Source organism: Protopterus annectens, chromosome 4.part0, assembly GCF_019279795.1.
Source record: "Protopterus annectens isolate FY-2018-M chromosome 4.part0, PAN1.0, whole genome shotgun sequence".
In the NCBI taxonomy this organism is placed as follows: Eukaryota; Metazoa; Chordata; order Ceratodontiformes; family Protopteridae; genus Protopterus; species Protopterus annectens.
The window spans coordinates 1,604,021,720-1,604,048,247 of NC_056733.1; the positions used below are offsets into that span (position 1 = coordinate 1,604,021,720).

General features: G+C 37.8%; 1 protein-coding gene across 2 annotated transcripts in view; it reads left to right on the forward strand.

The window, feature by feature from the left end:
• The window catches only part of CD74 (CD74 molecule), a 128,597-nt gene that overhangs the window by 97,247 nt on the left and 4,822 nt on the right, over positions 1 to 26,528 (forward strand). For both annotated transcript variants that reach the window (XM_044069374.1, XM_044069373.1), the window contains one exon: positions 18,190 to 18,258. In XM_044069374.1, the coding sequence (XP_043925309.1) occupies positions 18,190 to 18,258 (69 nt within the window). The remainder of the gene's footprint in view (positions 1 to 18,189; positions 18,259 to 26,528) is intronic.

Sequence of the window (26,528 nt, forward strand, 5' to 3'; positions counted from 1 at the left end):
ATCACCCTTAACATCCACATCCCATCCCCAGTAAGGAAACCTCCATAAAAATACTTCTCCAAGGCCAACTTCATGCTACTCAAGTCAGAAGTTACAAACTTCACGACACCCATGCAGATGGGAACTGAAAATTCGACTGCTGAGTCCTACATTAAGGCACTGTACGAGCACATCCACTCATGCATGAATCGTGCCATCCCAACTAGAACCAAGATGCTCTCCTCCAAAAAAAGGAAGCCAATCTGGTGGTCCCCTGCCATAAACAAACTTTACAACAAAAGGAAAAAATTGTTGCAGAAAAGATGAAAATCCCAGGATGCAAAAAACTCCCTTACCAGCCTCAGTAAAAAGCTCAGTTCCCTCATAAAATCCTCCAAAGCTAGTTACGAAAATAAAATTGCCAAAGATTCCAAAGACAACCACAAGGCATTCTATAACTATGTCCAGAATCTAAATGGCAATGCTCAGATCTGCTCTGAGCTACAACAGAATGGCATTAAATATACTGATCCCAAGGATATTGCCAATATCCTGTCAGATCGATTCAGTGCCAACTTCACCCCCCTCTCACCCCCTAAATGGCCCATCTCAATACTGGAAGATTGCCAAATTCCAGTAATAATGGCCACACAGGTAAAAAACGCACTCTCCAAAGCTAAGAATACAGCATCCATGGGACCAGATGACATCCCAGGCTGTGTACTACATGAACTACAAAATGAACTGGCACCTCACCTAAGTGTCATGTTTAATCATACCCTCACCTCAGGCTTCATGCCCAATGAGTGGCACACAGCTACAGTTATCCCGCTCCACAAGGGGGGATCCACCTTGGATCTCGGGAACTACTGTCCCATCAGTCTGACGAGCCTGATCTGCAAGGCAATGGAACGTATTATCATGGAACTTATAAACAAAGACATTGGCAACCTTAAAACACTGGACCCCACCCAGTTTGGGTTTGTGAAGGGCTGATCTTGTCTCCTGAACCTTATTGACTTCTTCGAATCAGTCACCAGAGCTGTGGACGAAGGTAAGGCAGTCCACACAGCCTATCTGGACCTTGCCAAGGCCTTTGACACCATCCCCCACTCTGGAATCATAGATAAACTTACTAAGCTGGGCATAAATCCCTACGTCACTCGATGGGTTGCCAACTGGCTTACTGACAGAACCCACACTGTAAAAGTAGCTGACTCCAAATCCAGCTCCAGACAAGTGGCAAGTGGAGTACCTCAGGGTTCAGTCCTGGGACCTCGCTTGTTTAGCATCTACTTCTCTGAAGTATAGGCCAACACTAAGGGACTCTGGCTAACAAAGTTTGCAGATGACTGCAAACTGGGAACCATTATTGAATCCCCAAATGACGTGGATACTCTACAAAAGGGCCTTACAGAAACAGATGCTTGGTGCCAGAGCCATGGGCTGAAGCTCAATGCCAAGAAATGTATAGTTATCCCCTTTGGGAAAAAACATGTACTCATGAATTATCACATAGGTGGCAGTACACTAAACACCAAAAGTGTGATAAGAGACTTAGGGACACAGGTGGACAGTGGTCTCACCTTCAATAACCAAATCGCCACAACAGTCAGGAAATCCTTCTATGTGGCACACCTCATCACTAAGGGCTTTTCATCCAGAAAAAAGAAGGTCATTGTCCCACTGTACTCATCCCTCATTAGACCCATTATAGAATACAATGCTCCATTTGGTATGTACCTCTCAAGACATCTGCAACAACTAGAAAGGCTGCAGAAATACCTCACTAAAAGAATCACAGGCCTAAAGCAGATGCCCTATGCTGACTGCCTTAAAAAACTCCAGCTATACTGTGTCGCATATCATCTACTCCGAGGCGATCTCTGCTTAACATACAAGGCCATGTCAAACCCAGAGCTGTTGGACATGCTACACTTAAAGAAATCCCAATCCCTCAAAGCCACAGGCTCCAGGGATCTACAACTTGTCATCACAATAAACAAAACATGCTGGAGGGATAGGTTCCTGACCCAGAGACTCCCCAGACTCTGGAATAGACTGCCCATGCATGTCAAGCAGAGCACCTCTTTGGCCCTCTTCAAAAGGAACCTTGATGATTGGATGGGAGAAAGGAAATTCACCCGAGGATCACGTCAGTCACTCTGCTAAGACAGGGGTCCAGGGAAGTAAATAGTGTGGGAAGAAATAGCCAGGGAATTGTTATGGCTAGGCTTGTATAGGCCCTAGGGCTGATAGCCTAGTACCAACCTATGAACCTATATTTGTTCTTGCATTTACCTACAGTCTCATTTCTTCTGCAATGTGGTTATATGCAAAGTGCTCCTATATGCACATTTCCTTACATTACAGACAGCTCATTCAGAGAAGCTACCTGTTACGTTTTACCTACATGAATTTATCTCTCAATACCCTTAAGGGTTACAAGTGTGACAGCCCCTACCAGCCACTGGGAGTCTGGAATACTGTTCAAACTAAGCTTACTTGTTATTTATATTTTGTCTTTGTGAAAATGGACATGAAAAGTGAGGTCTTTTTTTGCCTTTAAAACACTGATTAGAAAGTGTATTCATTACTGTATTTCATATGATGTATTGGACTTTATGTCCTCCTTGAGTTTTAAAATGGCTCAACACCTGTCCTGGAGACATGGTCCCGTGGGTGGCTTAGTTCAGCAAATAAGAACCTGCACATAATGCTCTTGAAAAGACATCTTTCACAAATGAGGTCAGAGATTAAATCCAGTTTACAGGTTGTTCTTGTATGTTATACAGAATGGCTGCATGTTGGATGTAAACAATTTGTTAAGTAGTAGCATCTACCTCTTTTGAAACTAATATAGCATACAGGAAACAGTGAAAATGTAGTTCTTAACTATAGAATTGGATTTAATTTCATCTTGTAATAAATCTAAAATGAATTACTTCACGCGCACGCACACACACACACACACACACACACACACACACACACACACACACACACACACACACACACACTTAGGAGCTCTGCATAAAATCTACATCTGAGCAGAACACTTGTAGATTGTGTCTAAAATGTTCAAAGCAACAGAAGGCTTTAAAATGGCACTGATATCTCCAAATTTACTCACTCAGTTTACTAAAACAAATTCTTAAAATGCTTGTGCCTCACTTTTTGATCTTTTTGGCTGAAATCTGTGAAATTTTATTTTGTGGTGACCGTAGTATTTCCCTATGCTCATACACACAAAACAGCATACCTACAAATATGTAGATTGGAGAAGAAGCTATAGATGAGGAGAGTCCAGCCAGGCATTCCTAAACTCGGAGAAAGCATATATCAAAAGTTCCAAGAAAGCTCATTTGGCCATTTGACAATTATCTGAAGTCCTAGAAACACTGGTGGAATTAGTGCAGACTATGCACAAGGGCCCAATGACTCAAGTGTCAGCAGTGTTTGGAGTCACAGTTTTTCTTTGACTGTTTACTGACTTGGTCATTTTTTGATAGTTCTTTATAGACGTTGGATAAGCTGACCAGAGCAATGGCCATGATTTCTTATAATATTTTTGAAAAAAAAAGTAGATAATAAAGCTGGACTTGATCCTATTCCTTCTTTGAAGCTGAACATGCTTAGATTATTTCATCTCACCTAGTTTTTTTAATTTTTGACATAAATTCTGTCATTCTGATATTTCAGTGCTTTGATCCGGTTATCTGATTGTACTTAGCACCAGTCTTCTTCTGCCACACAGTTTGACTTACGCCAGTTACATTTCCAAATCAGTCCTTTTGTTAGTATGATCAAAAAACTCTATTGGACTTCAGTGAAATTTGTCATAATGCAATTATATTCCTCAGCAAACTTGTAGTATTATTTCTCTTTACTTAGTTTAACCATGTTCCAAAGTCCAGCTAGCATCCATGTATTTGTCTCTTATCGGTAGGTATGGTTGCAAGTGTTTTGTAGATGCTGTCAGTGATGTAGATCCACAGGTTAAATTCCAATGTTTTTCAGTAGTAGATAAAGGTGCAAGTAGATTTGACAGTATCAGTGCACAATAACCACTTCAGATGGAAAGCACATCCATCCATCCATCCATACATACACAGTCCCCTTTTCCCATTAACTACTTAATCACGTTGCTATATGTGCCTTCTGTCTAAGTAGCCATCCTTAGAATGGCACCTCATAGCACAGTTATGCTATCCCTTAATACAATGGCAAATAATACAAAAGAGGCTCTTGCAGGCATTACTTAGTTCCTTCTTTAATGGTTAATAATGATGAGTGCCTTTCTTATAGTCCTAAGTACCTGTCCCTGTCTTTTCCTATGTACATTATGCAAAAAGCAACTAGGTAGACCATGGACCACCACCTTAGTGCCTTGCTACATGACCCTGGATGTAGACCTGGTGGAAGTTTTTTTTCCTTTAAGTAATTTTAGATAATGTTGCTTACATTTGGTTGCTTAATACTCATCAGTTGTACGAAATGAGTGGTACTTACTTCAAGAGGTTTCCTTAAAAATCATCTGTATTACTTGCTTGCAGCAGACTTTTACTACATTGTGCTAGTACTGAAACTGAGGTTTCACTTGAATAAGTCTTGTTTCAGACCAGAAGTTGGTTATTGTGACTATTTTCTGCTTTTATTAAGGAAAACATGTATTATTTCATCATCTGTGGTGCTTGAATGGTCCTGTCAACATTTTGGAGAGTGTGTGTAGTACTATATAACAGTCTGGAATGACAATTAAACTACTGCTTCATAGTACTTGTATCATTGCAGTGCTGACACTGTAAGGGAGCAAAGGATTTTGGAAGGGGTCTCCTCTGTATCTGTTACATTACAGACGTGTATTTCATTACTAGAAATAATCTATTCCTTGAGCTGCATGACCTTATCTGAGGCATTATTGCAAGCAATTTCTGACTGTTCCAGCTTACAAAAAAGAAACTTGAATATGTCACACAAATGTTAACCTTTGGATAAGTTTAGCCTGGAATACTTATATGAGAAATATAGTATACCATGGAGACATAATATTTTTACTAACACTTCTACATGTAATGTTGTTTTTTTTCTTTTTCTCTTGTAAAACCTGCCATTCTAGATGGATGAGGCCAACTCCACTCCTCTACCCTCCCCTCAGTCCCACCCATCCTGCCCTTCTCTACATTTATAATTTATAGACTCAACCCATACATATACATACATACATACATACTGTCCGCTAATCAACTCACACTTCCTCTCTGAAAATCAATACCAGTCTTCTTTCCCCCATTTCTCACCCTAGCACACTGTTAGTCCCTTTAGTATACCCTCAAGTTACTCTGCTCCTCATAACCCACCTCTAACCCCTATTATCTCAACCAAGCTCTGTCTTTCAATCTTCCCACTCACCGCACACTCACTCAGCCTACAACAGTCTCACTTTCTCCCTCCTCCATAATATTATCACTCTACCCACACTACTTCATAATCACTTACCATCTTTGTCTCAACCAACCAGTCTGCATTTCTCCTCCCTCTGCCTCCCTCTATTCTAATTCCTCTAAACCCTCCTACTTCTATCTGCCACTCTCTTTCCAATCCTTACGTAAGATACACTTTCTCAGATATACAGTCTACCCCTCCATCCACTTCACCACTATATCTCTCCACCTTAATGACTTACACATTCCTTTGACAAACATCTCAATATATAAAATATAACCCCAACTGAATATCTTTTATGTAGCATTTTTGTAATTCAGCATATCCACTACCAACAATACCTCCATTTACTCAGATATGTACTGGAGTTCTCCACCTCCTAACTATTCCTCTGGAGTTCTTACCTGTTTCTTTCTTTTCGCTACGCACCTCATCTCATATCACTCACCCATTTTTAAAACACAAATTCCTCACTCTGGGACTCTTAATACTTATTCACAAAACCTACACACTCAGTCAAACCACACTGTCCTCACCATCTCCCCTCACCTCTTCTCCCACTTTTGCATCTTACCACACAAAACCTCATACTGTTTAAGCACCCCTGCATTGCTAAAACTTAGCACCAAATATAGACTGCAAACCAAACTTCTTCTCCATTATTCTTTTATATACCAACCACTAACCATCTCCAACTATATACACCCTAATCCTTGTCCTTCTACAAATATCTCTTTTTATCTCATAGCAACCAACCAACAAAAACACAAACCATCACAGTAATGCAGTTTTTCAACATATGAATTGCCAAAGCATATATAACAAAAATTTATGAGCTGCATGCATGGATTTTGCTCTGTGTTCCTGACATTTTAGTCCTGAGTGAAACCTGGCTAAAATCCAACGTTAAAAATAAAGACATTCTATATTCAGGTTACAATATCATTAGATTAGACAGCCAACAAAAAAGGTGAGCGGGGGGCTAAGCTATACTACATAGGCAAGAAATTCTATTGTCACCATACCATCTATGGCCACTTCCTTCATCAACTCAGAACTAGTCCTCTCCCACCTAAAAATTAACAATCATAAAGGCATCTGTCTAGTTGCTATTTATATTCTCCCAGACAACAATAATATAACTATTGAAGACATTTTATCTTGGCTGTCCACCAACACCAGCCAATTAACCATCGCTTTAGATGATGTAAACATAGATTGACTAGAAACCTCTAATGCCAACTCCATCTCAGCCATCAGCCTTTATAACTTTACACAACTAATCTCTGCTATATACCAGATACAACAAAACTTCCAATCGATTTCCACGCTTGACTGGGCACTCACAACTAAGCATAGCAAAATCTTCTCCAGTGATACTCTCTCCATCTCTATCAGCAATCACCTACCAACTTGCATTATTAGACTATCCTTTCACTCCCCAACAATTCATCAGTATAACACAATCCACAACCTATGTAAGTCTAATAAAACTTCCTTCATAGACTCACTAAATCTGTAGCTGGCATTTCTAAAAATATTCAGTCAAAATGATGCAGTTATATATTTTAATAAAAGATCCCTCCGTGTTCTAAACCAAGTAGCCAATCAGACACAAAAACAGTAAGATACACCCGGTTCACTTGGTTCTCTAAAATCACGAAACAACTAATGAGGTCTGGAGACAAAGACAGGAAAAAAAACTGATCCAAAACAAAACACAATTCAAACTTCACAACTTTAGAGACCTATGTAACTGCTCCAAAAACTGACAAAAGCCTATTATACCAAACTCTAACACACCCACATCAAATATTCCAAGCTCTAGACCTATATCCACAACCTGCTGAACTAGGCAACCCAGCTTAATCACCCCACCACTTTTTACCATACTGATCCTATTGCTAAATAATTTAAGTTACACTCCATACAATCAGTCATCTGCCTCACTAACAACCATCTGCCTAATTATCTCTATATACTCTTGCAGCATCCCTCACAAATCCCCAAATTTCAGTTCAGTTCCATCCCCACATCAATCTTCAAAAACCTGCTTGTGAAACTAAAACCCACCACACTTGCTACTGACAACCTCTCTACTGAGTTCATCTCTATAGCCTCCAGCCCCCTGACCTACCTCATTTCTATCTCAATAAACATGCCCATCTAAGAAAACTTTGTTCTCAACATCTGGAAAACCTATGATCATACCTCTATACAAGGGAGGAAACTTACAACTACTGCCCCATAGCTATTCCCCCCATCAAAAATAGTTGAAAAAATGCATTAAGGCCCAGCTCCTTAAACACTTAACACACAACAACCTGCTCTCATCTACCCAGCATGACTTCAGAAAATATCATAGTACTTTTTCAGCATTAATCAGTTGCCCCAACCAAGTCAATACCCAAAGGACTCAAGAAACCTTATCTCCTCACTCTTGCATAATTTGTCAAAAGTATTCTACACTGTATCTCACCAGATGTTACTTTTTCACCTATCCTTCCTATTTCTAAACTATTCCTCTTTAACTTGACTCCATAGCTAATTCTCAAACGAACTAGAGGCAGTCGAGTGGCAGGACAGTCTACCACATGCCTACCTATCCCATTATGTGTATAACAAGGATCTATACTATGTGTTATACTTCAACATTGTTATCAATGACCGACGCACAGCTAGCAATTCTCTACCTATGCACAGCTAGAAATGATACCTGTCTTGTTCAACACACACATTATGTCACACTCATCCGCACAGCAAAATCCTTCAGTGGGCTTAGGGAAAAGACCTAACAAGCATTCTCCACTGTTGAGTCCTGGCTCAATAAATCCCACCTCCTGTTAAATGCCAAGAAAACTAAGCTTATACTCTTCACCCTAAAACACTCTCCAATGAAAACAAAAATAATATCTCCATCTATTTGGGCAACAATACAGCAAAAGAACACACCCCCCACACAGAATTATTAGGTGTCATTATAGATGAGCACCTAAAAGTTGACATTCACATTCAACAAGCTATCAAAAACCACACCCAAAACTAGGTATTCTATATTGTAGTAAACACTTCTTAACTGATCACACTAGGAAAACTATAACCTCTACATTTCTCTTCCCCTCACTGTTGTATGCTTCCCCCATTTTTACCAGCATTCAACAATATATTCTCTCTAAAACTGAACAATGCTAAACAATGCTATAACAAAATAGGAAGGTTCACTGCTAATCACACATCTAAATCCCCCCACTGTCTGGCCTTAAAGCAACCACACTGGCAAGAACTTCCACACTCCCTACCTATCTATCAGTTGGGTACTGTTCACAACATTTTTTACAATTCACAAAGTTGCCCTACCTTACAAAGCTTAGTAGAATTGTACACCCCAAACAGATCTCTCCATTCCATGTACAAGTATATTTTCTATAACCATCCACAAACCTGGACTGGCCAGTTATTGAACTCAAGCTATGACTCCAAAGTTTAGAATTCTGTTCCCACTACCATATGACAACAGTCTAATTTACATGCATTTAAAATACTACTAAAACACTACACCAACTCATGGGTCTCTCTTTCACATCCCCTGGTTAGTTAATCCCAAGTCCCTATGTAACCAACACCTGCTCCTTTTTAGTATCCATTAGTATCCTGCATGCTGATCCACACCCCATTCTATGTCTCTCCTTTCTCTAATTCCCGTTTCCCTCTCCCTCTCCCTCCATCTACTCCATCTAGTCTCTCCTGTACTCATATCCATCACCCCTTTTATGATGGTTTCCCTCATACTCCTTCTCAAAGGCACTCTCATAAATCCTTCTTGATCGTAGTTCTGCACACCTAACTACTCCCTACATCATAACTGATACATCTCTTGATTAATTATCAAGAAACTCTCTCTGTCTTTATGGCAAAACTCACCCGCTGCTCACTAACATTCTGACTGATTCCAGTCTGTCCTTCAGATCCATCACCAAATAGCAATTTGTTTGCAAATGTTACTCATTGCTGTTGTTATTATGCCTTTACAAAATCTCTTGTACCTAACATTTTGTATGAATCACTGTAAAATACATGTACTATACATTCCATGAGTTGTAACTCGACTGTAAATAATTTGCAATTTTCTTGATAATTTTATATGTAACTGGAGCTTTTCTACCCACTCCTCTGCTGAAAAGAGACTAGGATTGCCCAGTCAGAGTTCCCAGGTAAACAAACAAACAAACAAATAAATAAATAAATAAAATGTACTTTGTAGCTCAGATCCCACATCATTATGTGTGTGATTTCTGTGTATATTATTTTTATATGGATTTTTTTTCTTAAAGTTACCTATCTACTGTCCCTCAGAAAGATAGATCACCTATTATTTACAGCTGTGCAATCCTTTCAAAATATACTATAGCCTTATGAAGCCACTTTGCAAGTAATGTTTTAAATGTAAGACTTTTCCATTATAGTTGACAAGGGAGGATCATTCAGCCTTAATCCCTTTACAATATCGCTAACCCAAAGATGAATAAGAGTATAGTCCCTGCTAATAAAAAAAAAAAATTGTGATGTCACATTTCTCGTAGCAGAAGCATACTTTGAAAAGGAGTCAACTAAGTAAATAATGGATCTTGGACAAGTTATACAACAATGACAACACAACAGCTTTCTGCTGTCTAGGGAAAATAAGTACTTGCATGCACAGTGCAAAAAACATAATATTTTCTATACTGAAAGTGACTCTGAACTTGTTCCTTATAACTTAGCAAAGTCTTGGCTTTTATAACAAATTGATTGATTATTTGGCACATTCAGATTTAGGAACCCCTGAAGTGGATGCACAAAGTAGAGATACTAACAAAATCTTCAAATTCTAGATTTTTATTTTGTGACTTGTTCATCGCAGCTGAAAGCTAATACATAACTATTTTCTGCATGGTAAGTCATGGCCTGAAGTTCTTTGGGTTAGTGGGTAGTACCTCTGTTACATATGGGGTTCCATATGATTCACTTATGATGTGGAAGGTTTTGATTAAGGCAAAAAAAAAAAAAAACAGAGAGAGAGAGAGAGAGAGAGAATAAAAGAAAATGATCCTGACATCCCAGTCATGGCCAATCAGGTTAAATTCTTCACTTTCCCTAAAATGTTGCTGCTTTTGGTGAAACCATCTCCACTAATTGATAGTAAAAACAAGCAAACAGACAGAAAAAGTGGTGCTGTACACCATGAGAGAAAACAAGTAAGAAGGCTATTAATGTATGTTTTAATCTAACTCAGTTTTATTTCAGCTTTAAGCTCGCTATTTAAAGTCAGTAATTTAATCTTATTGATTATTTTAGCAAATTTAAAGAGTAAACATGATATCTAGTGTTTACCAACTCATATACCATTTGTGGTGCAAAAGTGTTATTCTATTAATTTTTTAAGTGATTTTTGAGTAATATCTAAATACTACCCCTGGTATCTAGCACCCCCGCACACATACACGCACATTTTTCATGCTGCAAAATTACTAACTTTTTAAAATGAAATTTGAGTAGTGTTTAAATACTACCTCTGGTGTCTAGAAAGCCTTTTACCAACTTTAAAGAGTATCCATTTTGTCTAGTGTTCCCCCACTCATATGCCTTTCATGATGCTAAATTGTTGTTCAGAAAACTTTTTAACTGATTTTTTGAATCTTTTAGACTAGTATTTAAATAGTATCCCTGGTGTCTAGTGTCCACTGCCAATGTTGCAGGATTTGCTCATTAGTCTAGGGAAGTTTGGAGGTATGACACCCACCTTGGACACATTCATACACATACACGTGTAGCTTCCCCCACTCAGACACACTCACAAACACACTCAACTATTCACCCATTCACACACAAACACTCATACACAAACACATGTCTAATTCTAAATTCTGAAGTTTCAAAACTTTGAATTTCGTATGGTTGAGACCATAAGATCGAAGTTTTGAAACTTTGAACAGTTTAAATGGAGATCGCCATACAGGGTGGAATGGTATATTTACCGTTTTCCTCACAGTAGTGAAATCTTGGCATTGGTATATTTAATTAACAGGGGGTAGGGGGTGCAGGGGGGCTTGCCCCCAGCAAAAGTGTAAAAAAAGATTTTTTTTGTTTTAATTTTTTTTTTATTTACATTTCAAAGTTTCAAAACTTTGATCTTATGGTCTCAACCATAAGAAATTCAAAGTTTTGAAACTTCAAAATTTAGAAGTAGATATATACGTGCACACACACACACACACACACACACACACACACACACACACACACACACACACTCCTACTCTACCTGTCTACTACCTACCCCTTCTAGTATGATTACTCAGATAGACACAAAGTTTCACCCACATACACTCACCTGAGATCATTCATCCCTCAACGTACACTCACACATGCATCCACATACACATATACACATGAGCATACAGACAACCCACCACTATTTATACACTAAATTCCCTGCCACTCAACTCTAACATGATCTCACCCATTGAAAGAAATGGGTGAACACAAACTTTTGGCTGTGTCCATCTGAGATTCCCTAAATCACAAGGCTGAATAAATGCCTTATCATAGGCATTTCCAGAGAACAGCTCATGGCTAATGGCATAGGCCACTTTCCCTGGAATGCCTCATTAGCATATCTCTCAGCCGACCATGAGTTTCACTGTGCTGGGGCAGTCATTGAATCAGAATGGGATGCTGCAATGGTTCTTTCTAAATCCGGCCTAATATATCTGCTGTATTATACAAGATTAACAATGACCTGGCTCTATTATTTCAAATTTTTAATAAGTTACTACAAACTAGATTCATTCCATTGTCTTGGGAAAAAAAAGTCACATATTACACACATTTATAAAAAAAAAGAAATAAAACTGATATAAAAAAAATTGCAGCCCAATAAGCTTCACATCTCTCTTAGGTAAATGATTTGAATGATGCATTATGGATATTGTGGATCAGAATAATAAAATGATAGCATTGCTAGTTAACCAGTGTGGCTTCATAAAATAGAGATTAACCCTAACTAATTTATAGTTGAATTCTAAATCAAATGCCCATGGCACTGGACCTAGGGGTAACATTAGGAATAATATATTTAGACTTGGTTAAGGCCCTTGAGTTCCTATCACATTCATCAATATGAAAAGCAGTGATCAAGAACAACTTTAATTCAAATTTGATTAGATGGATCAACTAATGGGTGGGAGGTGGAACACTAACAGTTGTACAGGGAATGCATTCTGGCTATTTATTAATAAAGGTAGGAGTTCCCCAAGGGTCTGTGCTCAGGCCAGTGCTGTTTGTCTTTCTCTACAACACCTCAAGACATGAACTACTGGATCTGCAAGTATGCTGATGACTGCAAAAGTTGTTTCTCTATTTTTTGAGAAAAAGATTTTAGAAATATCAGGAACTGTATGGCCATTATCAGTGAGTGATCTAAAATGTCTGGGCTTCAGTTTAGCATAGATAAATTCAGTATAATCTATTTTGGTAAAACATGTATTAAGAAACCAAGTATTTTGCAGTCAAAGACACAATTTTTAATGTTATCAAATTTCTTATTTAGTAAATACACAGAAAAGCCATGAGACAAATGGGGTACATGCTAAAAAGCTTACTGCTAAGGATGAAAACTGCCTGGTTAAGCTATATAAAACTTATGTTTGATCAGTCTTGGAATCAAATAACATGTATTTATACAAGTGGATAACTAAACAGTCACAATGTTGTTCAAAGAAAATTTACTAAGAAAATATGATCTCTAAGAGACCTTAACTATATGGAAAAATATAAAACCCTGAAGTTGTATACTTTATGATGGCTATACATAAGAGGTAAACTCATTCTGTCATTCAGAAGATACAAAGATACAACTTTGCAGGCAACTTGTTTGATGCAGAAGTATACAAAAGTATGTTAATTCATTGCCATAACAATTTACAGTTCTATTTACAATCACACACAACTAAACTCGAAATTCATTTTTAACACAAAGAATTGTTGCATTCTCGAAGAAATTATGAATGATTATAAAAAGACGAGAAAGCTTAATTACTTTTTAAAATGACATAGACAAATGGGTTGGCGATCTAGCATATGATCCTGTATGGAGTCAGTGTTCCTCTGTGGACCTAAGGTCAGTGCTTAAGTTTGGGTGTATTTACAAGCAAGAAATGTGAGGCTATATGAGTAAGGTAGCAGTAGTTAGAGAATGGGAATGTCTAAGACAGTAGGGCACATTGGGTGAGAAAACAAGGACTTATAGTAGGAGTGAATGCAGAAGATAAGTCATCCTTAGGTATGGCAAATACAATAAGATTGGTTGAAGAGAAAGACAATAGGAAGGTAGAAGATAGCACAGAAAGAACAAAGAAGACAGAGATTTAAAGAACTGTGCTAGTAATATAACACAGTAGTATCACTTGTCATCATAGTGAAAGGCCTTAAGCACTAGTAAAGCAATGCAACTGTATACATCTGGAGGTGTGTGGTTGACAGCAGGTGTGAGAAATAGGGAAATCATTTTTGGCATCACCAAAGTGAACCTTAGATTGAATTATTTAAAATGATAATGAAGGGGGGGCTTAGACTAGGATATCATAGTTGAGGAATGACTGGAAGTTTTAAGGAAGGACAGGAGTTCAAGTAGTTTATGCATAAGGAAGAGTTGGGCAGATTGTACTGTTGTTGGCACAGTAGACCAGTTAAAGGTAAACACCACACTAAAACCGAGACAGTATATTTTTTATTGTAGCTTGGTATTCTTTATAATAGAAGTGCATCACAATCACTCTGTCTCATAGTATAGTTTACTTTCTGATATCCCAAAGTGGCTGTCATGGGGATTAATGTACTGATAATTTTGTTTATTCAGTGTGTTTATCCTTGTCCCAGATTGGAGTTTGGTTCCTATAGTACGAACTGCCTAGACATCATAAATTAGTTTTTTCCTCCATCTGTTTTAAAAACAGTTGTGTGAGCCACTGGCTTTCTGATCTGTTGAAATTAAGTCTATGCTGTGTTTAAATGAATTACTCAGGTATGCTATTTAATTATTTATTTATTTATTTATTTATTTATTTATTTATTGACATATGATTACCAAGAAAGTGTAGTAGGGTAGAAGGCCATTTTCAGCAGAGGCCCGGGGAGAAAAGCTCAAAATTATTACAAAACATTTTAAGAACAATCATTTTACAATTTTCAAAAATAAAACAAAACATCTGCAGTTTAAATAATTATAACAAATTAGACATAATATAAAAACATTGATTAGAAATTGATACAAGGTATATGACAATCATTTAATATTTAGAGAAATTTTAGACCGTTTGTAGAGAAATTAAAGGTAAGTTAGTTGTGGTGACCCCTATCCGGGAAAAGCCAAAAGAAGAAGTCGTCTAATACAAACAGGAATTGCAATATGAAGTGAGGAAAAACAGGCTTATGGTATATTTAGAGAGAAAGTCATGGAAGAGAATTACAAAACATCAAGGAAGTAGAAGCATTTCATGGTCCAATTACATTTTTTTCAGATGACAGGTGAATACAGGGTTGGTAGTCCTTAAACAAATCACTGCCGTTCACACTCTTTTGCACGGTGTACAAGTTTAACGTCTGGTATTCATTAGTGACTAAAAGCTGTGCTTAATATTGTAGTTAATAGGCAAAAGTAACATGTCAGTTATTCATCATATTTTACAAGTGTCTTTATGTATTGTAGTAGTACAGCTCATCTCTGGTTTTCATATAACGATTTCACCAATAACTAGCGCTTTGAAAAAGAGTTTCCCTTTAGCTGTTTACCTCATAAGCCACAGTCTTAGGATGTAATATCGTAGGTGGTGACCAGTAATGAAAACTGCAGAATCTCTGTTGCTCAACCATGGTAATGCAAGATGACAGAGTTTTTTTTTCTCAGACAACATATGTTCTAAGTAAAATGGTGGGACCTTCATGATACATGTCAGGACAACAAGTGGAAATGGAAAAAATGAAACGTGCTGACTTTGTTAGCATTGAACAACATCTAGGTGATACTATAGAGAAGAAAAACTTACTCTGGGATAATGCTAACTGGTTTGGGGAGTGAAGTCTTCTGTTAAGTTGCTTGAATACAAAACAGTGTTGTGTATGGAAAGGAGAATTTATGGAGAACTTGGTAATCTTATGCTAAATAGAGGGTAATTCATTTCTGATAGAGGAAACATTGTTTAGTTGATGGGTGGCCATATAGGAGCTTAGGTGAAAGTAATGCATTGGCCATGACTTTTCTATTTTCTGATAGAATATGTTTCCAAACTAATAACATATACCTCTTTTCAATGCTATGATTAAATATAAACAATTATAGGTGGGGCAAATAATGTAGTAACAGTTTTTATGATGCTTGGTGGCAGCACCTGTGGAAACAGAGTGCATTGCATTATGAACACAGGAGTCTGCAAATGGCTCACTACTGAAAGGTGGTCTTTTTATTGCTGGTACAATACTCATTGATGACTTTGTTGGCAGGTAAGATGTAACAAAAGTATATGAAAAAGTTTGGGACAGTTGCCTTGGGAGAATGGTCAATGTCAGATTTGGGAGATGTAGGAATACCAATGCAGAGTAGTTGCTTGGTATTGGCCCAGTATGATTCGGAAATTTGTCAGTAGTCTTTTTTATTTTGTTGGTGTTTTGTTTTAATTTGTGGTCTGCAGGAGTAACCAGTTGGCTTCCCTTCCTGTATCCAATTAACCCATTCATTCCTCTACTGGGGCAAAAACTATCCAACTCATTTATTCTTCATTGGAGGTAGGAGTCAGCTATTACAGAACAGGCCAGTCTGTAGCTTCTGATGACTGTCCTACTGCTATCCCTGCTTGCTACCTGGCAAGCTTTACTATAGCTGCCTTGGGAGGTGCATGTGCAACCTCTTGACCAAGGGACATACCTCTTGCAGCACAAGCAAACTAGGCTTTTCATGCTGTAGCAGTACACCTGCATTCCTGCAGGTGTTGCTAATGCACTTAGCTAAGATAGCTCCCTCCCCCAGAATGGGTGAGTTGGTATTGGCTGCTCACTTCCATCCTTCCCCAACTGGTCCACCTAGAGCCCATTCTGCTTTGTCCAATGTATATTCAGGGCTTTATCCCTCAACGCACAGGTTGTTCAAAGTGCGTTCAGGGCTTTATCGCTCTGTACCAAGGGCTAGGCGAAATCATTTTTGTTTAGTTGCTTTAAGTATGGATTTGCAAAAATGTCTTGTTTCTTGCTTGTCTGTATAGTTAAAATGCAACAGGAATTCTGCTTTATTCATGATTATTCCATAATTTATCTTTAACAGACATGTCTTTACAAGTCAATATATCTAACCATGACAGTGAATTTGATCCATTCTGAGTGGGGCTAAACTCTTAATAATGAAGAAGATATCCTCATAACTCTTAGCACAAGAAATCTGGACAAAACTTGACATAATGGGGGGACAAAGGCCCAAAAATAGGAGAGGTTTTAAATATTGCTCTTATAAAATTCAAAAGTTGATAGAATAACAGGTTTTGTCTTAGCATGCATTTTTCTGAGGAATATGAAGTCTGAAACTCAAATATATGTCATTATTTAGTGACTTCAGTCCTCAGGTCATCCCATTGATTTGCCAGGAAAAACACAGATTGTATGAGAAACATATCAAAAATATGAGGGAAAAATCTGGACAGCTTGTAAAAATCTGGAGAGTGAAGGGTATGGATGCCATGAATAAAGTCTAGATGTGGGGATTACAGTTAATGGTGACAGGCCCACTTGCCTGTTTAACTATTTATAATAGGTTGTGTCAAAATATTTTCAGATTGCTTTCATGAATAAATAATAGAGATGCGAGTACTTTACAGGATCGCCAAAAAAATCAAAGAAATGTGAATGATCACTTCTTCTGTATGACATGTTTCTGACAAAACTAATGTGATGGATGAGATAGTTAAAATCCATTGAATAGTACATTCCTTGTTTGTGGGTCCATGTAGTTCTGTTATTAGTGTTAAAAACAGTACCTGGCAAATACATGGGTTTCCAGACAGAAGAGTGAATGCAAATAATCTAACTGGTTTATATTCACGTCATCTAGTACAGTGAGATCTGAGTCAACATTTGTAGAGAGTCACTGCAAGGCAAGTTCAACATACAGTGGGAATTATTTAGATGAATATAAAGACAAGTAATCATTCAGAGGGTTATATACAACTATTAATGACTCATTTTAAATGTACTTATTAAATGAGATAGCCTGGAAGAAGAAAAAATAATATAGGGTGCCTCCAGTTACATAAGTTGTTTGAGAGTGACTCAGTCAACAGACATGCTTATCTTATGTCCTCTTTGTGGAGGATTGTTCTCTTTTATTTAAAGTTTACTGGCTTCATTACAACTTTTAGTTCTAGCTATATTGCTTTTACTTTTTACTGGAAAGTCTGTCAGGAAGAAAAGTGATGGAAAATAGCATTGTTCTTTTTTAAAAGGGTACCACTGTATAGATGGGAGATGGTCTTTCATTTGGATTCCTTGGAAGTCTGCCATGAAAGATTTCTGTATTGTACTACTTAGTAAGATGCCTTTGAAGATTCATGCTGCAATAATTACCATTCATAACATTAATTTCTGTGCAGTGTGTAGATAAAAAGTGTAAAGTTATGCAGTCCTTTGTATGACATAAATTTATTTTAAATACTTGTCACTGAGTGCTTTTTTACTGCATTTTATCAGGTAGTGGTGAATTTGAAGGAACAACTTCAATGATTAAGAAAGAAGAAAACATGCTAAAACTGTTTACTGGTAAGAAACGCTTTCAATGGCATCTTATTAGTTCCACACCTACTTAGACCTAAGTTTGCAGTGTGTAGTATTTTTAAATCTGATTCTGTTGTTTGAGTTTAGTCTTTCATTCTGTTATTACTGTACAGTGAATTGATGTAAGATAATTGATTGTCAACATTCCACCAACAGAAACTGATACCTAATTATTTAACAGTTTCTATATTTACTCACTTCTTTCCTCCTGTCTGTTGAACGTATTCCATATACATTCATTCATTATTCTCTAATTACCCAGTTAATCCAGTTTAGGGTCTTAGGGCAAAGAATCTAATTCAGGATGGGATGCCAGATTTTTTGCAGGGTGTATACACACGCATGCACACACACACGCACACATGCACTTACACACACACACACACACACACACACACACACACACACACACACACACACACACACACACACACACACACATGTCATAAGCACACTTAGGCAATTTAAAGGAGCACCAGAAGTGTTTTTGGGATGTGGTAGTGAAGTAGAACATTTGTCAAAACCCCACAGGAATACACACACACAAAGAATGTACAGATTCCTTGCAGAAGTCACCCCAACCAAGACTCAAACTGCAGAATCACATGTTTTGAGGTATTCATGCTGGCCGTGATGACTGCTGCACCACTGTGCCACCCTTATTGTCCAATAATTGTAGTTTTTCTTTTGGAAATCTGGAAAATATCAGTTCTAGAGACATTATGTAATGGGAGTCTGAACTACGGTATCCATCACTGTAAGGCAAGGGCATGACTGAATCATAATTTACTGACATTAACATTTGCATGCAGATATCCGAATAATGCCATTTCAAATCTGCTGTCATGAGTAGTGATGAGTTTTCATGATTTTCCTTTTGTAAACTTTCTCATCTGTCCAACTAGTCATTTCCTTTCATGTTTATTGCCTTATATGCACCCCTACCACCCAGCTGACTAGACTGCCCCTCATATCTCAAGGAAGCTTGACAAATCAGCCATTATTATGTGGTTCTGATTTTTTTTCCCTTTGTGTTTATCTTATCTATTTTACCCTGTCTACACTCCGGAGAGACGTTGCAGGTTATGACTTCAGCACCATGTTGGGGACACAGGTTGGCTACTGGCATTTTTGTCCCATGCCTTTGGTGGAACTTATGCATGTGATGATATTAGTGCATCTTCTGGATATGGCCATCAGACATTTTCATAGCCCCTTCCATGTTTCAGTTGTAATGGTTCACTGGACTCAATATTCTGTCCCATGCCTGGTGAGAGAGAATTTTTTTATGCTGATTCATCTATTTTTTTTGCTCAGCATTCCAGTAACTACAGTGCTTTCCCTGAATCTGCAACACTAGCATCACAGATGGGAGTGAATTTGTTGTACAAAAGATGTGTTTAAACTCTTTTTTTGCTTGTCCTTCTGTCTCCATTGCTTATTAAAGCAAATGTAAATTCATAGGTCCACGTTTATCCTATATTTACTCAGTATTCTTCTGGTTTTGATATTATAGCATGACTCAAGAGATAAGAGAAGTCAAGTCAGCAGCTGTTTCTTTCCTGTTTAGCAATCCTTGGCATTATCATTGCTTGCTTAGCATCATAGGTTGGACAAGGTGGTGCCCCAGAAGGCATCATGTGGTCTCCACTATTCTACTTCTATAGAGAAACAGTGTTCCTGGCCCACTGCTTAGTGCCTGCAGTACCCATTCTGAGGAAAAAAATTAGCATCTTCTGTAGTTACTGCTTTGTGATCCAACTCCCAAACACCAATTCAGTTTGTAGGGAAACAGACACTTATGTCAAGTTTGGCATTATCCTAGCCTTATTTTAAGGAATTTAGAATGTTCTGTGATCTTCCAATTTTACTGCCCAAGATACCAGATTGCTCTGAGATTATCTCACCTTTATTACTCCAGAAGCAAATGCAGCTGTTACATAATCCTACCTTTACCTCCCAGGCATTTAGGTTGTGTTGTCATTATTCCAACTTTGCAGCTTAGAGCAACACACCGCTGTGACATTATCTTTCACTTTCTCATACTCTTTTATGGTACTACAACATTATCCTTCTTTACTGCCTGGTATGTTAACCTAGTCTGACATTATTCTAACTTTATTGTCCTGAATACTAGACTTCAGAGCCAACTCTGTGGCACACAAGGATATAGTCCTGGAAGCCACCCTCCTGACTTGGGTTTGACTGGTATATTTGAGTGATGGAGGAGCCAGCCAATGTTTCATGGAAGAACTGTCTGCTGTTGAGTTACCCATCCCAGGGGGTGGGAAGTGACATAGTACATTAAACTGTTCAAACTTCACCTAGCCGATACCAGGTATAAGCTCCATACAACAAACAGAAGCAAATGTGCTTTGTCTCAGCAAAAAGTGCTTTCCTTCTCTGTCTGTCTGTCTAGCCAGAGTGTGGATGCATGGAAACATGCTACAAATATATATCTCAGCATTGCTGGCCTTACTTCAGCAATGTGGCTTGTCAGCCATGAGATGATAAGGAAGCTAAGACATGAAAAGAACATACAAACATTCCAGCCCTCTTTTGTGACCTCCACCTGGCTGCTGATCCTTGTTCCTCACTTCAATACCCTCCCATTAAACTGAATCATTGAAAGGCCAGTCTTCCCTGGAAAGAGAGGAACCCCCAGTGGGGAGCTGTGAAGAAGGAGGCATAGGGGGATTAAAACAGAAGAATTGGTGACTGGGTAGGCCTGTTGGCCCAAGGGGTCAGGCCAGAAAATATCACACTGCTAATTCATTATCCAAAGAATTATTTCCCTTTAATGCCCAGGGCATAGTTTCATAGAGTTTACATGACAGAGTCAGTCCATGGGCCATAATCACCTTGCCAATACCCATCTTTGCAGGCTACCTTCTGCCTTCAGCAGGGAAAAGCAAAATAGGCCTGGAATTAATTTGTAAGTGCCCATCCAATTATCAAGGTTTGCTTTAAAGAGAGCAAGGGAATCACTCTGTTTTATATGAAATCAAAGATTATTCCAGAAATGAGGGAAGCCATTGATTAATAAATCTGTCCCTGCAACATTTCCTGTTTGTTTGCTGCTAGAGACTGAAATGTTTAGTTTGAGTGTTTGTGGAGCTATTTGTTTTGTGGAGGCATAGAAGATCAAGGAGGCTTGGGTCTATAAGAATATGGGATGCCAGACATAAATCACCCCACAGGAGTCTATAAGAGACTGAATATAGGGATAATATACAGCCTGCCTTATATTATATCCCTTTATCTTCCCAGTAATCATATTGCTCTGACATTAATCTATTTCTACTGCCTAGGAAATTACGCTGCTCAGGTATTATCTCATCTACAGTTCCCAGGACTTTCATTTGCCCTTGCAAAATTCTACCTGCACTGCCCATGACATCTACTTTTTTGCTTTATCCAACATTTACTGCTCAGGACGTCAGGCTTTTATGGCTTTATCTTACCTTTACTGTGAAGGATATTAGGCCATTCTGACATTAACCCATTCTGATCATTCAGGAGCTCAGGCTGCATAGACATTATCCCACTGAATGATATTAGGCCATTCTGACATTAACTCATTCTGATCATTCAGGAGTTCAGGCTGCATAGACATTATCCCACTGAAGAATATTAGGCCATTCTGACATTAACCAATTCTGATTATTCAGGAGCTCAGGCTGCATAGACATTATCCCACCAAAGGATATTAGGCCATTCTGACATTAAGCCATTCTGATCATTCAGGAGCTCAGGCTGCATAGAAATTATCCCACCAAAGGATATTAGACCATTCTGACATTAACCCATTCTGATCATTCCAGAGCTCAGGCTGCATAGACATTATCTCACCGAAGGATATTAGGCCATTCTGACATTAACCCATTCTGATCATTCAGGAGCTCAGGCTGCATAGACATTATCCCACTGAAGGATATTAGGCCATTCAGACATTAACCCATTCTGATCATTCAGGAGCTCAGGCTGCATAGACATTATCCCACCGAAGGATATTAGGCCATTCTGATATTAACCCATTCTGATCATTCAGGAGCTCAGGCTGCATATACATTATCCCACCAAAGGATATTAGGCCATTCTGATATTAACCCATTCTGATCATTCCAGAGCTCAGGCTGCATAGATATTATCCCACTGAAGGATATTAGGCCATTCTGACATTAACCCATTCTGATCATTCAGGAGCTCAGGCTGTAGACATTATCCCACTTTTGCTGCCTAAGATATCAGGCTACTTTAATGAGTCTCCACTGAAAGACTATTTTCTATAGTCTGATAAGACAAGCTGGTCAGACAAAATTTAGATAAATAAATTCTGGTTCTGCTAAAATGCAAGGAGTCTGGAAACTCAAATATTTGCACTGAAAGACTTTACTTCTTTCCTAGAATAGATATCACTCTGAAAAGAATGTGCAGTTAATCTTAGTATAAATTAGATAAGTGAAACATTTGACATGGCATTTTCAGAGGGATAATGTGATTTTTCTGCAATATAGAATATTTTGTCATACCCGTGGGAAAACTGAATATAAGTATTCTGCGCTGTTCTGTAAGGATTATACTAAAACATTTGCAATACCACATACACCTTCATCACTCCAGTTCAGTTTTCTCAAACTGCCCAGTAGTTTCTCTAAATGTTGATGAGAGAGCAAAATAAAATGTCAGAAGTGTCCAGCAATATTTCCTTGATTGTATGCTAAAATTGATCACATACATGGTTAAATTTCAAATGTATTTTCTTGTCAGAAAGTATATCGAATATATTCCATATTACACAACTGTGCTGGTCAATTTCCTCAAAAGCACAATCTGAATGTTTAAAAAAGACTGTTTGTACAAAATCCATGGAAATTTTTTGTGCGATCTTTAGGCAGCCATTGGGCACATAAATGATTACTACTTTATGAAAAATAAAAAAAATTCTGCTAAGTTCTTTCCCTTGCTAAATGGTATCATTAACAACTGTCATAATATCAACTTTTTGCAGTTGTAATTTTTCTGCCCATTTGGTATTTCTACAGACTCCCAGGTGGCACTGCGTTTCTTTGCTTTGTGAACTGTACTTGAGGTAGTAGGTCAAAATGTGGAAAATGCAGTGCAGGGTGGAGATGATGGAGTTTGGGGTTCAACTAAAGAAAGAAGGAACCAGAGTTGTTGGACATGCTACACTTAAAGAAATCCCAGTCCCTCAGAGACGCACGCTCCAGGGATCTAAACCTTGTCATCACAATGAACAAAACATGCTGGAGGGATAGGTTCCTGACCCAGAGACTCCCCAGACTCTGGAATAGACTGTCCATATATGTCAAGCAGAGAAAATCCTTGATTATTGGATGGGAGACAGGAAATTCACCCCAGGGATCATGTCAGTCGCCTTGCTAGACAGGGGTCCAGGAAAGTAAATACCATGGGAAGAAATAGCCAGGGAATTGTTATGGCTAGGCTTGTAAAGGCCCTAGGGCCAATAGCCTAGTACCAACCTATGAACCTATAATCAGTATTGTGATCCCATGTTGGTCAAATAGGGTGTATCGGACTTACCCTTTACAAATACATAAGGCGAAAATGAGGGAGCAGTAGGACAGACATTTGTAGCTAATAAAACTATGAAAGATATTCCCTTAAGAATGACTGATGTACAGTCCTTCATAAAAATATTACTTTCCACAAGTGATCAAAAATATATTTCATCTGCAACCTCACATGATCCCATAGCTTAGTTATACTCCACACTTAAACAACAGTGGAGAAAGGAGATACTCCCATTTAAAGAGTACAGCAGTCTTGCACATAGCAATCTCACTTGTCTAATAAACTAACACTTTGGTCATCTCTAACAGGTGACTTTGACTAGTTGTGTTAAGGCTCAGAGCCTGATCATCTTGTCCTTAGTCACCTGTTTGGGAACCCTTGTAGTATGTCAATTTGTGCCCCTCATTGAACAACAAAACAAATGAACTTTGCAATTGTTTTGGAAAATTCTTTATCTTTCAACCAATATTTCAAGGAAAAAAAAAAAAAAAAAAATATATATATATATATATATATATATATATATATATATATATATATATATATATATATATATGTGTATATATATATATATTACAGTTCAAAAAACAAACTGAACATGATCCTTTACAATCAGCTGTGGTAATGTTGCACTCCATTATTTTATCACCTGCTAAAATTATTGATGTTGCAATGCAATTTCAGTTAATACAATATTCATATTATCCTCAACATTTAGTAATGACACCCTCTTTCACAGTATTGTACTTCCTACTATGATTTGCTAACAGATCACTTCCAGTTCTTCTGCGTTAAATATATGTATAACATGCTGCATCTTTTTATACAAATCGTGAATTCTGTTCACATCTCTTTATTATGTCTCACCATATTCTGTTCATTTCACAACTGCCTAATCTTATTAGATTTTTATCCCACAACCTTCCTATTGATTATATTCTCCTTTTAATTCTTTATTATGGTCTAAATAATTAATGCAAATCAAATGTAGTGCTTCCCACTAACTTCCTTCAAAATATTTCATTCAGTGTACTGGCAAAACATGCCAAAATTACAACCCCAAGATAATATAATACAGAAAACCTATTCCATGTTTCCCCCCACCACAACTCACCTCCTTTTATCTCAGCTTTTAGTAAATTACCTTAATTCTGACCACCATTCCTCCTTTATATAGAATACATATTTATTCTCATGACCAATGATAACTAGCTCAGTCTTCTCAAAAGAAATATCCCAAGTCACCCCCCCCCCTTAAAATTCCATCTTAGGAACATCATTAAATATCTCTGTCATGTGTAATCATATGTAATTCACATGAGACAGATGCACTTATGGCTGTCATATTTATTTGGCCACCTAACCCATGTTGTGTACATGCTTCTGTCCAGTAACTAGTCCAGTCCACTTGGCAGAAGGTTCAACAGGAGAGAGACTGTTTCATAGCAAAAACAATCAACCCTGGGCAAGTCCACAAATCTATTATAGCCTTCCATCTTTTTGACTTAAAAGCTAATAATGCATAAATGGTTTAAGTTGGTATCAGTTATAATTCATCACATTTAAAGTCCAGTCAAACTCAGCTTATATGTCCAATTAGTGTTCAACAGGGCAAAGAGAACTTATTGTCTTTTAAACAAAAAATGTCTCAGTTTTACCTTTTCTCCATCGCATTCACTAAATGACTAAATCCATATATGCCTGGTGATCTTTACTATTTCCACAAAATGCATCCATGTTTAGCTCTTACAGCAACTGTTTCCAAACTTAATGAGTTAAATCATCTTGTAGCATATTCTTATTCTCACTGTGCTGTGAAAATACTCATTCAAACCAGATATATTAAAATAAAATATAGAAAACATGCATACATTAACAAGTATAACACAAGTATTAACACACTAGAGGATACCCTCCATTGGTTAACTGACAACTACCCTCAAGAAACCATAGTTCTCAGAGATTTTAACATCGACTGGAACACCTGTTCCTCACAGTTTCTCACCACTCATGTAAACCTGTATGGGTTTACACAGGTCATATCCACCGCAACCAGATTAGGCAAACGTAACCAAAAAGACAGTATACTAGATTGGATACTTATCAATAGCCGCCCCCAAATGTATTCATCAGGGACTATCCCTGATGACCTCAGTGATCACTTTCTCACTTTTATTTGTAAACACAAAACCCACAACTCTCATCAGCTCAACTACAGAACCATATGTAATAATAAAAACTTCAACATCAGAATATTTCAGGACGAACTCAAATCATGCAACTGGTCCACCCTAAAATACCTGCCCCTTGATGATGCTGTGGTCTACTTTAACAATAAATTCCTGTCCATCCTAGATTCTTATATGCCTGCTCACTCCACTAGGATTAAAACTAAAGTTGTCCCATGGCTCTCTAAAGATACTAAATCAAAAATCACAAACAGGAATAAAGCGTGGGCTACCTGGTGTGCCACAAAAACCCTATAGATCAAATCAAATTTTGGCAAACAAGAAACGAGACTAAAAAATCCATCTTACTGGATAAAAGAAACTATTACATAAATCTCCAGAAAAGAAACCAAAATAATCCTCAAAGATTCTGGGTAGGTATAAACAAACTACTACACCCAGGCCAAACCACCACTCCACCTCCATCAGCATTAACCGATAGTTTGCCACAGGATGCTGCTAACACCTTTA